General features: G+C 41.4%; 1 protein-coding gene across 3 annotated transcripts in view; it reads left to right on the forward strand.

The window, feature by feature from the left end:
* COLQ (collagen like tail subunit of asymmetric acetylcholinesterase) overlaps positions 1 to 13,699 on the forward strand; it is a 118,466-nt gene that overhangs the window by 72,643 nt on the left and 32,124 nt on the right. For 2 of the 3 annotated variants that reach the window (XM_044293816.1, XM_044293814.1), the window contains exons 8-10: positions 75 to 101; positions 4,169 to 4,213; positions 5,201 to 5,236. In XM_044293816.1, coding sequence (XP_044149751.1) covers positions 75 to 101; positions 4,169 to 4,213; positions 5,201 to 5,236 — 108 coding nt within the window. The remainder of the gene's footprint in view (positions 1 to 74; positions 102 to 4,168; positions 4,214 to 5,200; positions 5,237 to 13,699) is intronic. The other variant, XM_044293815.1, reaches the window with a different exon arrangement.

Below are 13,699 nucleotides of genomic sequence, written 5' to 3' on the forward strand. Positions count from 1 at the left end.
CTCATTATTTAGCTACATGATACAGTATTTTGTTTCTGTTGCACATTTAGATAATATGTCTGCCATTTCTTTAGGGTTTTCCTGGCATGAAAGGAGAACAGGTCAGTTTCCCTGCCTAAGTACTAACCAGAGTTTATGCTAATTATCAGCAAAAGGAATTCTCTAGATTGCGTTTTTCCAAGGTTTATTTTTATTTGAGCTACTATTGGTTTTGTATCATTGCAAACTGTGATCTGGACAGTAACTAAACTACTTTTATAAACCACAATGCCGAAGTAGAGGACAAATGAATAAAGAGTGAGATCCATTTTAACATGCTAGTAGTGATCCACCAACTCTAGGGTTTGAAAACTATAAGGAAACAATAGGCTTGAAGTGACCTGATTACGTGATGGCAACATCTTAGGTGCTACAGTCTAAAGCAGGCATCCTCAAACTGCGGCCCTCCAGCTGTTGCAAAACTACAACTACCAGCATGCCCGAACAGCCTACAGGTATCAGCCTACAGCAGCGCATTGTGGGAGTTGTAGTTTTACAACAGCTGGAGGGCCGCAGTTTGAGGATGCCTGGTCTAAAGCATCACTAAACCCTTGCTGATGGAGCGATTTTCTGTTTTTGCATTTTCGTTTTTTTCACCCTGCCTTTTTGGAGTCATAGCTTTTTTATTTTCCCATTCACATAGCCATACACACCAGCACCTCATTTACATATATATGTAAAATCATTTTTTTACACAATAAAAGCACAGGGAGCTATGGGGACTGGATATTGCGGATGTGCTAGCAGTGATCTAGCAGCCCATGTCCTCAGCTCTATACCTAAAATCCAGGTGACAGGTTCCCTTTAAGCATTCACTGTGCACTAAAACTGACTTGTGCTTTTCATTCTCTGGGTCAGTATGATTACAGCAATACTGCATTTGTATATTGCTTCTTGCGTTTTAATTAAAAATATATATATAAAACCTAGAAACATTTTTTTTTCTTTTTATCGCCATATTCTGACTCCTATAATATGTGTGAGGGCTCTTTTTTTGTGGGGCAATCAGTACTTTTAATTGATACCATTTTTGTGAGAAGTGAAGTGATCACAAAATGTCGAATTAGCCATTTTGACTTTTTTTTCCCCATTTTGCTGTTTGCTGTATGGGATATATTTTTATATTTAAATAGTATGGACATTTTTGCATACTGTGATGCTCATAATGTTTTTTTTTTATTTGTTTTTTTTTTATTTGGGGCAAACGGGGGTGAATTGTATTTTAATTTTTTTTAACTTTTTTTTATTGTCTACACTTGTTAATAGTTTCCATAGGGAACTTGAATAACCAATTATCAGATAGCTTCTCTCAAAGACCCCCGTAGGCAGGATCTTCATAGGCCACAGCATTTGACCATAGTTACGATTAGATATGTCTTATCTAGAGCTATTTACAACACAATATTTGATGTGTAGATGTAGAAAGGATAAAGATCTTTCTGTATGTTTTGTTCCGCACCACTTCCGTATTTTTGCAGAACGGGTGCCGACGCATTCAGTTCAATGGGGCCGCCAAAAATATAGAGCATGTTCTATTCTAATTGCAGAATGCACAGGGGCCATTATCCATGTTTTGCGGATCTGCAATTTACAGACCGCAAAACACATACGGCCCTTACTGTTTACGTATATGACACTTAAAGAGGACCTTTCATGGGTTCAAACATTGTAAACTAACTATCAGGATATGTAGCGTGGCGCCCAGGGATATGTTCCTGGGCGCCGCTCCGTTCGCTCACTGTGGCCCCCGGTATATTCTCCCACTCTGTATGCTAATTGCTAGCATCGGAGCAATGGGGAGGAGACTGCCCTTTTTCTCAATGGGCACTCCTTCTCCCTGAGCTGTCCAATCACAGCGCAGAGCGTCACAGCCAGGAAGAAGGTGAGTTTTTTGTTCTCACTGGCTGTGACGCTCTGCGCTTTGATTGGACAGCGCTACAGCCAGGGAGAAGGAACTCCCATTGAGAAAAAGGACAGTCTCCTCCCCATTGCTCCGATTCTGGCAATTAGCATACAGAGCGGGCCACAGCGGGCGAACAAAGCGGCGCCCAGGAATAATAGTAAGTGCAATGAAATCCCTGGGCACCACGCTACATATCCTGGTAGTTAGTTTACAATGTTTGGACCAATGAAAGGTCCTCTTTAAGTGTTAGGCCATGTGATTTTTCCTCCGCATTTGCAATGTACAACTGCCCCCATTAAAACAATACTACACAATCAACCAATGAGCATGTATGTTTAGTTTTAAAATGTTGTTCTATCCAATTAGATATCCTGCATATGTTAAGGTAAAAATTGAAGGATCTACTGGGGGAGAGAGAAGAAGGCAAGAAGAAAGGATGGACAGGTTGAAATATGAATGAATAGAGGTGGCATCACTCTGAGTATTAGGTATATTCATTCATATCTCATTGGGACAAGAGCTATGATACTTGCTCCATCTAGGTCTGATAATCTAAAGAAAGCATCATCGCTGGAAAAGAACAAAAAGTGGACTGCTCTTTCTCCAAATAATTTTTTTTTTGTTATTATTATTAAGTTTACAACTTTTGGTACCTGACAGTTGATATTGGACAATGCCACCAACCCCTCTTTACAAAGCAGTTGTACTTGGGGAGCTTAAGAGGAGCAATGACAATTGCATACTTGAACATAACCGCTTTCTCATCAGGCAAGGCCAAGTGTGGAAATCAATAGACCCCAACTGATGTGACAAACGAGACCAGATGGCTGTGCGCCAGAACAGCTGGAGGATGTGGAAGGCTATGCTGCTACAAATGCTGGAAGCTGTCTAGTACAACTGCAAAGACCCAACTCAGAATGGAAGCGGATAATATATGGAGATGGTCTCAAAGTCTATGCATTAGGGGTATCCTTGTTCACATGGCAACATCAAGTGCAGTGGAAGTGCATCTGACAAATGGACTGAAGACAATTGGAGAAGAAGAAAGGTTTGCAACCTTTCTCCTCCCTTTGGTTGTGCTCCCACTGATCCAATTGTAGAAGAAGAAATAAGAGCCAATCTCGAAAAAAAAAAAAAAATTCTATGGGCATTATTCAGAAGGTGATTGGGAAGCCATGGTTTCCCCACTGTTTAAGAAAATACCACCACTTAAAATTGAATTGGATACATTAATCCATGCACAGCCACTGTTGCATCTCCCCATTGTGTGGATCAAAACATATGGTGATGGGGGGAGCAGCCAATAGCAGGCCATGACGGAGATGCCACGGCAGTTGTGCATGGGATTCGGAGTTATGCGGGTGATGCAGTATAATCCATACGAGGGGCTCGGGCATTGGAGGATGTCATTATAGGGGTTGGATAACCCCTTTAAGTGGTATGATAAGAAAACTATAGGGTTAGAGAAATTGCCTAGAGAAAATATTGCCAATTCTAAAAGGATAACTGAAGAACACTACCTACACTCGCCCTTTACTACAAACAATGTCTATAATATTCCTACTTATGCAATTTATATTAATATGTGTTTTGTGATATACTGTTTTCCATGTCCGTATACATATATGCATTTCAGGTTCACATTTCATTGAAAATTCCTACAATCAGAATTCTCCTGCTATAGGTTTGATATCCAGCACACTTAATAATGCCTCTATTGTAATAATGAAAGGAGTTATCCCATGATTAATGTAAGCATGAAAATGAGACATAATATTGTATATGACAATCTCTAACAAAGCTAGAGCTAGCTCTGTACCTCATATGGATCCAGAGCACCCCCTCCCCTCCTTCCTTCATTGCTTCAATTGCTCTGAAAGATTTATTTCAAACTGGCAGCATAGGGGAGTGTTCTTCCTGCTGCAGCTATTATCTATCACAGCTCAGGGGTGTGTCCTTTTTGCTGTAGCTCTCCCCCTGTAACTGTCACAGCTTGTAACAGAATGTGGTGCTGTACAGAGTTTATTTACTAACCTAGTGGCTATACTACAATTTTAATTACGTTCAATTACAAAAGTATTCAAATCCAGGTGCCGGTTTGAAAAATGTAAAATATTTTTCATGTGACAACTCCTTTAAGTGACTTGAATATAATTTGCTTTATGTCTACAGATAGATATTAATAGTATATGACTGCAATAATATTTTATATCTTTTCACATCCAGGGTTTTAAAGGAGACATGGGAGAAAGGGGTCCTAAAGGTGAACAGGTAGGATACTGCATTGCATTTGTGAAGTTCTTAATGAGTTGGATTGAAAATAGTAATCTTTATCCTACTTCGCCTGACTCACGTGTGGTTAGGTTTTATGTTGGCAGTCTGTGCCCTTCACTGCCCCACTACTACAGGAGGGCACGAGCGCTGGTTCACTCTCCCTGTTTCAGTTGTAGGTCTGTAGTCCCGGACAATGTATTCTGATAGTCTTCATTGAACCTCCCATCATTCCACAGTATTGCAAGGGTTAACCCTCATTTGGGTCTGTGTGCAGCTACTTCTAATGTGTTAATCAGCTCTGCTATATAAGCTGTGTTGTATGTCTCACTCACCGCCTGAGCAATGGGTCACTAGCTTGCTAGATCCTGCAAAGGTACTATAATCTGCTTGGCTGCCCGTGTACCGAATTCTGCTTGATTCCCGGATTCTGATTCGCTGCCCCCAGACTTCACCAGTGCCTGATCACCATACTGACTCTGAGCTGCCTTCCCTGACCTTGTTTCATTGATTTTCACAAATTCTACCCACCCTGACCTCAGCCTTTTACTGACTACAAGTTTTGCCTGATCTCTCGGTGCTCCACACCCATGTGGGTCAGCTATCACCCCCGCCGAGTTTACTTCATCTAGTAGTGGCCTAGTGGCTTCACTGCAGCGAAGTGCAGATCCCTGTACAGGGGTTAAAGGGTGAATACCAGGGGACTGCCAGGATAAGTTTAGCCCAAAGTCGCCTAGTTGGTCGACACAGTGGTTCCACACCCACTGATCGTTACATTAAGAAGATATTAAACTGTTCCCATACCATCTGAAACCTAAGCCTCGTTATCCAGCATTGTGTAAAATTATATAAAGGGAGATTACTGCATGTGTCAAAGTTTAACAGTGGGGTTACATTGAATTTAGCTAGGGAGAACGGAAATAGCTGAGGAATTTGGAACTCGATTTGCCAAAAAGATATCCTTATGTTTGTGTTTTTTCTTTCCAGGGCTTTATGGGTCTTCCAGGAATGCTTGGGCAAAAAGTAAGTGCTTTCCTTGCTTACATTTTTAGTAAATACTTTAGAAACCATGGAAAACAAGATGTACTGTATCATTTGAGCTTGCCATTTTAGAACTACAACTCAGCATCATCAGTTCTTATTGTTGGTTATTCTTCTATGACAGGTTTGACACATAAGGGTGCCTAATTCTGGAATCAGGGCAATGTATTCAACCCTTTCCTGATGCAGTGATTTTCATTTTTTACTCCCTGCCTTCCTGAAGCTATAATGTTTTTATTTTTCCATTCATATAGCCGTACGAGGACTTGTTTTTGTGGCAAAACGTTTACTATCTACTGGCGCCACTTATTGCATACAATGTAGTGAAAGTTAAAAAAAAAAATTTTTAATGGGGTGAAATTGGAAAAACGCAATGTTAACTTCATTCTGTGGGTCAAAAACTTTTTAAAACTTTTTAAAACTTATTTTTAATACCCCTAGGGGACTTTACCATATGATCATCTGATCGCTTCTCCCGCAATGATTTCCCTTTGCAGTCTATGGGAGAATCAGAGTATTCCTATCAAGTCCTGCCTTAATTAGGCGTATCTTAGGCGCAGATTGCGGTGCAATGTTTAGTTGAGCTGCAAACTGCGATTTTTTCCCACTCAATAGGTATAAAAATGTCGACGGGGCACGGGCGGGGAAGGGTACTGGCCAGTAGGCCCATCTCATTCACATTTTGTACCCCTGTTTCAGGTGTAGAAAAAGGTCTAAATGTAAGACAGCTAGGAATCTGTCTTACCATTAGAACTGGCGGATGATCTGCATAAGGTTTGAAGAGGCCTGCTCCTCTTGATAATTTGGGCAGATCCACCACCAGCTTAGGTATTTATTAAGACCGGTGTCTAAAACGCTGGTCTTAATAAATTTGCCCCTAAATGTCCATGTTTAGCGTTGTTGCTAATTTGAAACTCTGTCACCAAATGTCTGCCGTGTAAAACAGCAGGCACCCAGCAGCTATGGCGCCCATTGAACTGCTGAGCGGGCACTATCTTCAAAGACACGATTTTGGGAAGGGGTTAAAATGTATGTGCAGATTTGAGCTTCACTTTACAGTTTACATAAAATATGAGTAACTGCAATTATTTAGTAACTTTGCAATTTAATCAGTTTTCTTAACCAGGTTTCATCATTTAGGTATGTATTAGTCTCAAGGAATGGATTAATAAGTTGACTAGTTGTGAAAACGGCTTGTTGACAGACAAATCATTATCCGGGAAGTTAGCTTTCCAGACGTCACATTATTGTCAGTGCTTATTGTAAAGACCACATTTCCGAGACTGCAGAACGCCAAAGTAAACTTTCTGCATTTATTGAGGCAGTAAGGAACGCTGGGAAATTTAAGCCCTGGCTATTTGTAGTGTGAAGATGCCTTCAAAAGGGATACCTAGGCTTATATCCATCTCACACATACCTAGAGAGGGCCACTGACCATTTGCATCTGGGTTCCATTTTTTCCAATAATTGACTATCGTATTGGAACAATACTGTTTATGTTCTATTGTATAGATAAGGCACATGTGAATTATTTTAAATTATATTAATATAAGTTACGTTTTACTTAGGTGTCTTCACAGTACAAATAGCTATAGTCTAAGGCTAGCTTCACACTAGCATTAGTGAGGTAAAACCTACTGGGCCTCTTGGAACTGAACCCGAGTTCGAGAATTTTTTATTTACAGTATAAATCAATTTCTGAAGTTATTATGCGAGGTCCCGCAAAGTAATAACTTTGGCTCATCGGAGCCAATACATTCTAATACTGTATGGGGCGCTTGCTCCGTACAGTATTGAAACAAAGTTTTATGCGAATCGACTTCAGATGTTTTATCTGAAGTCGATTCTCTTATCCCTAGTGTGCACGCACGCACGACCACCAGTGATGGATTGCAGGGTGGTCTGTAACCATGGAAACGGGCAGTGTATAATGTGATGGAAAAAATGAATCCAGACAGCAAAGGAAGCAATATGGATAATAACAATACATTAGTAAGTGCCTTGTATTAGGTTTGTCTACATGATAAATGCCACTTGCTGAAGTGAGACAACCCCCTTTAACTGATTAAGAATCAAGATGAGGATCACTATATCTGTATATGAAACTGTAAAATATTTTAAAAAGGCAGGCATTCAATGCTTTAAGCTTCAACCAACATTGCCCCTTTGTATGTCAGACCAATGTACCAATAGCATTCAGGATAGCATTAAATAAACAATTATATTCTGCTGTGGTTTATCTGAAATACATTAGAATCACAGCTCACCACAAGACGAGATGTAAGTAATAATATGTTTGGCTGCTCCTCAGGGACTCCATACCTCATTTACTGTCTTATGTACAATCATTTACCGTACCCTTTGCTTTATGAACTTATGCCGCCTCAGCCTATGTTCCATGCACTTTTGACAGTGAGGAAGCTGCAGTGCGTTTGCAACTCGCATTACTGTTCCTAATAACTGGCTAAAAATAGCTTTACTTACTGGCAGCAACTATGTTATCTGTGATAATCATATAATTTCTAAATAAGGATCATGCTAAGGAAATGTGGTTTGCTTCTCTAACTTGAGGATGAACCCACCAGGGGAACATAATATAATGAGTATAATTGAGTATAGAAGCAGAAATTAAATTGTATTCATGTCAACTTTGGAAAACAGAATTGGAAAGATAATTTATGGTAAGGTGTATTAACGTTAACTTCCCCAGGCAGCAAGACAGAAATAGATGTTTGTGTTGAAATCTGATAATCTCAGTGTATGCAACGCATTGCATAGACATTCTGCAATACAACATAGATCTCCTTTGTCACACTGACTCAAGCTGTGGTGAACCTGTAAGGCTACAGCCACATAGTCAGGTTTCTGCATGCAGTTTTGGAAGCCAAAATAAGAAATGGACAATGATAGGAGAGAAAGTATTAAAGGGGTTCTCTGGGAATAATTAAAAATGGCTGCCAGAAACCTGTCCTAGAATTTGAGTAGGACTGGTTGCCTCCACTTTCAGAGCTGCCTTCGGGGATGAGGGCCTCACTACACACTACGCTCTGGCACTTGTATATAATACACATTGGTGTTCCTGTCAGGCTGCTCAGCCTTGATGGCATATCGTAGGCAGGGTTGCATCATTAACATCTATAGTAGAGCAGTGTAGTATGTAGTGAGGACCCGTCACCTCACCCTTTAGACAGCTCTGCAAGTGTTGGCAACTACCCCTGCTTAGATTCTAGGACAGGTAGCCATTTTAAATCATTTCCAGAGAACCCCTTTAAGGACAGATATTATTTATCTTTTTTGAACTCACTCCTAATTTTGTCTTCCAAAACTGAATGCAGAAAAGGACCGTATGGCCATACTCCAAAACTTCTAATAACATCATTATCCCATTTTCATATTTTATCTTCTGGCCCTGCATTCTTACATGTTGCAGATTAAAGGTAACCTGTCACCAGGAAGTTCATTGTTAAACCAGGCACAATGCCTTGTAGGACAAGGTCTGCTGAATATAATAACTTTTACTTAGGGATCCGTTGCTTCATTCTGGAGAAAAAGTATTTTTATTCCATATGTAAATGTGCAGATACATGCACTGAGGGCGGGCCCAAGCTGCTCTGTGCACCCCTGCTCCTCCTGCTTTCTCTGCCAGCCCCTTCCTCTCCTTCTTGAAGGACGAGGCCAGGTGAGATGAGTATGCAGGAAGCTGGCTCTATCAGGAGAGGGTGGGGCTGGCAGAGGAACCAGGAGAAGCGAGAGTACACCTGGTTGCTTAGGCTCACCCTCAGTGCACCTAACTGCTCTTTTGCATATATATTTACAGTACTTTTTCTCCAGAATAAAGTCACAGATTGCTGAGTGAAAGGTATCATTACATTCAGCTGAGTGCTACTTTCACACTAGCTTTTCTGCTGGATCCGGTATTGAGACCCTATGACGAATCTCAATACCAGAAAATAGAAACGCTAGTGCGAAAGTAGCCTTAGCCCTACAAGGCATTGTGCCGTGCAGTGTACAGTGAAATTCCTGGTGACAGATTCTCATTAAAAGGCTTCTATGAGCGTAATAATAATTGTTGGTGCTGTGACAGGAAATGCTGTGATGCAGATTCTGCATTAGGTTTTTTCAAGCACAGAAAATACTCTGTGTGAACATACCCAAAGAGGCTGCAGGATCAGCAGCTTACAGTGGAAAGGCTAAAGAGATACAATGTGACAGTCTACAATCAGCTGCTGTGGTTGCAACCGCTGTTTGTGCCTACAAAGTCCTGTCAGGTCCAATATTTCAGGATTTAGGTCCCCACTTCCAATTTTGCCCAGGGCCACACTTTGTCTAAAACCGACCCTGCCTATGATGGATCCCATATGGTGGCAACCACCTGTGGGCTCCTATTAACCACCTCCCGACCGCCTAACGCACGGATGCGTCCGGAAGGTGGTTGATTTATTCCTCCTGGACGCATCCATGCGTCATCTCGCGAGAGGCGAGATTTCCTGTGAACGCGCGCACACAGGCGCGCACGTTCACAGGAACGGAAGGTAAGCGAGTGGATCTCCAGCCTGCCAGCGGCGATCGTTCGCTGGCAGGCTGGAGATGCGATTTTTTTAACCCCTAACAGGTATATTAGACGCTGTTTTGATAACAGCGTCTAATATACCTGCTACCTGGTCCTCTGGTGATCCCTTTTGCTTGGATCGACCACCAGAGGACACAGGTAGCTCAGTAAAGTACCACCAAACACCACTACACTACACTACACCCCCCCTGTCACTTATTAACCCCTTATGAACCCCTGATCACCCATGATCACCCCATATAGACTCCCTGATCACCCCCCTGTCATTGATCACCCCCTGTAAGACGTCCGTATGATTTTTACAGATCCACGGATACATGGATCGGATCCGCAAAACACATACGGACGTCTGAATGGAGCCTTACAGGGGGGTGATCAATTTCAGGGGGGTAATCACCCATATAGACTTCCTGATCACCCCCCTGTCATTGATCACCCCCCTGTCATTGATCAACCCCCTGTAAGGCTCCATTCAGACGTCTGTATGATTTTTACGGATCCGGGGATACATAGATCGGATCCGCAAAGCACATACGGACGTCTGAATGGAGCCTTACAGGGGGGTGATCAATTTCAGGGGGGTGATCACCCATATAGACTCCCTGATCACCCCCATGTCATTGATCACCCCCCTGTAAGGCTCCATTCAGACGTCTGTATGATTTTTACGGATCCACGGATACATGGATCGGATCCACAAAACACATACGGACGTCTGAATGGAGCCTTACAGGGGGTGATCAATTTCAGGGGGGTGATCACCCATATAGACTCCCTGATCACCCCCCTGTCATTGATCACCCCCCTGTCATTGATCACCCCCCTGTAAGGCTCCATTCAGACGTCTGTATGATTTTTACTGATCCACGGATACATGGATCGGATCCGCAAAACACATACGGACGTCTGAATGGAGCCTTACAGGGGGGTGATCAATGACAGAGGGGTGATCACCCATATAGACTCCCTGATCACCCCCCTGTCATTGATCACCCCCCTGTAAGGCTCCATTCAGACATGTCACACATGTGGTATCGCCGTGCTCAGGAGAAGTTGGGGAATGTGTTTTGGGGTGTCATTTTACATATACCCATGCTGGGTGAGATAAATATCTTGGTCAAGTGCCAACTTTGTATAAAAAAATGGGAAAAGTTGTCTTTTGCCAAAATATTTCTCTCACCCAGCATGGGTATATGTAAAATGACACCCCAAAACACATTGCCCAACTTCTCCTGAGTACGGCGATACCACATGTGTGACACTTTTTTGCCGCCTAGGTGGGCAAAGGGGCAAACATTCCAAAGAGCACCTTTAGGATTTCACAGGTCATTTTTTACACATTTTGATTTCAAACTACTTACCACACATTAGGGCCCCTAGAATGCCAGGGCAGTATAACTACCCCACAAGTGACCCCATTTTGGAAAGAAGACACCCCAAGGTATTCCGTGAGGGGCATGGCGAGTTCCTAGAATTTTTAATTTTTTGTCACAAGTTAGCGGAAAATGATGATTTTTTTTTTTTTTTTCTTACAAAGTCTCATATTCCACTAACTTGTGACAAAAAGTAAAAAATTCTAGGAACTCGCCATGCCCCTCACGGAATACCTTTGGGTGTCTTCTTTCCAAAATGGGGTCACTTGTGGGGTAGTTATACTGCCCTGGCATTTTACGGGCCCATATGCGTGAGAAGTAGTTTGCAATCAAAATGTGTAAAAAAATGGCCTGTGAAAAATGGGAAAAGTTGTCTTTTGCCAAAATATTTCTCTCACCCAGCATGGGTATATGTAAAATGACACCCCAAAACACATTGCCCAACTTCTCCTGAGTACGGCGATACCAGATGTGTGACACTTTTTTGCAGTCTAGGTGGGCAAAGGGGTGCACATTCCAAAGAGCACCTTTCGGATTTCACCGGTCATTTTTTACAGATTTTGATTTCAAACTTCTTCTCACGCATCTGGGCCCCTAAAATGCCAGGGCAGTATAACTACCCCACAAGTGACCCCATTTTGGAAAGAAGACACCCCAAGGTATTTTGTGATGGGCATAGTGAGTTCATGGAAGTTTTTATTTTTTGTCACAAGTTAGTGGAATATGAGACTTTGTAATAAAAAAATAAATCATCATTTTCCGCTAACTTGTGACAAAAAATAAAAAGTTCTATGAACTAACTATGCACATCAGCGAATACCTTAGGGTGTCTACTTTACGAAATGGGGTCATTTGTGGGGTGTTTGTACTGTCTGGGCATTGTAGAACCTCAGGAAACATGACAGGTGCTCAGAAAGTCAGAGCTGCTTCAAAAAGCAGAAATTCACATTTTTGTACCATAGTTTGTAAACGCTATAACTTTTACCCAAACCAATTTTTTTTTGCCCAAACAAAAACATGTAGAACAATAAATTTAGCGAAAAATTTATATATGGATGTCGTTTTTTTTGCAAAATTTTACAACTGAAAGTGAAAAATGTCATTTTTTTTGCAAAAAAATCGTAAAATTTCAATTAATAACAAAAAAAGTAAAAATGTCAGCAGCAATGAAATACCACCAAATGAAAGCTCTATTAGTGAGAAGAAAAGGAGGTAAAATTAATTTGGGTGGTAAGTTGTATGACCGAGCAATAAACGGTGAAAGTAGTGTATTGCAGAAGTGTAAAAAGTGGCCTGGTCATTAAGGGGGTTTCAGCTAGGGGGGTTGAAGTGGTTAAAAAGAAAATACTTACTGTGCAGTATATGTTTTTTTTTACTGGACTCCACATAATGGAATAGCACAGTATATTATGCTATTCCATACCTTGATGGAGGCCCAAAGGACACTGTTTGGGCCTCTGTATGTCTAAAGCAGGGATGCTCAACCTGCAGCCCTCCAGCTGTTGCAAAACTACAACTCCCAGCATGCCCTAATAGCTGTAGGCTGTGCAGGCATGCTGGGAACTATAGTTTTGCAACAGCTGGAGGGCCACAGGTCGGGCATCCCTGGACTAAAGGAATCCCACACATTTAAAGTTTATTTGAAGAGCTTTATTGGAGTACATGCTAAACATAAACAAAAACTTGATGTTAATACAGATATAAAAAACATGCGCAGCAATGTTCTTGATTGATATTTATTTCAGTGGAAAATATTCCCCACATGAAAAATCATTTTAATTGTTTCAGATATTTTGCAATGCATGCTCCTTTAAAGGGGACCTATTAGTAAAAAAATAAATAAATATGCAGCCTCTTTCTTAGAATTCTGCACTGTGAGATTCCTCCTTTGTCCTCCTGAAAATGTATTACTAAATTGACAACTGAGTGTTAGACTTCTCACTGTCAATGGGACATGATTTTGTCCAATCACTGAACAGAGAACAGTATCACCCAATTGTCAATGTATTCACAGGTAGAAGCACTATCACTGCAATCCTAGTAAAACCATAGACCCCAATCTCCGTCTAGGGGAGAATTTCTCAATAGGATGTCAGATATACTACGCTTAGAAAAAGGTGTATATGTTAAAAGACAATGTGTAACGAAGTTTAACAAAATATGGGAAAATTGGGAGACATTTAGGATACAGTGCCCGGATTAGCTTCCTTTCCTAATTGTGCTATGTGGTGGGTAGTAGCAAAGTACTTGTTTCTTTGTGCTTTCTATCTCCTTTATTCTGCTTACCTTTGGATATGTGCTGTCAGAAGGTGATTAGAACGACATAAGATGGGATGGAAAAGTGGCCTGTTAAACAGATAAGAGAAGTACACCGATGGCTATTCTTTTGAAGTATTGAAAATGTAACCGATTTTGGAGTCGGTCCCGTTCCATCGCTCGGGTGGGGGGAGGGGGGAAAATGGGTTTTAGTTGGGTAGGGAGGGACGGTCTTTTGTTTATAAA

This window comes from Bufo gargarizans, chromosome 5 (genome assembly GCF_014858855.1).
Source record: "Bufo gargarizans isolate SCDJY-AF-19 chromosome 5, ASM1485885v1, whole genome shotgun sequence".
NCBI lineage: Eukaryota > Metazoa > Chordata > Amphibia > Anura > Bufonidae > Bufo > Bufo gargarizans.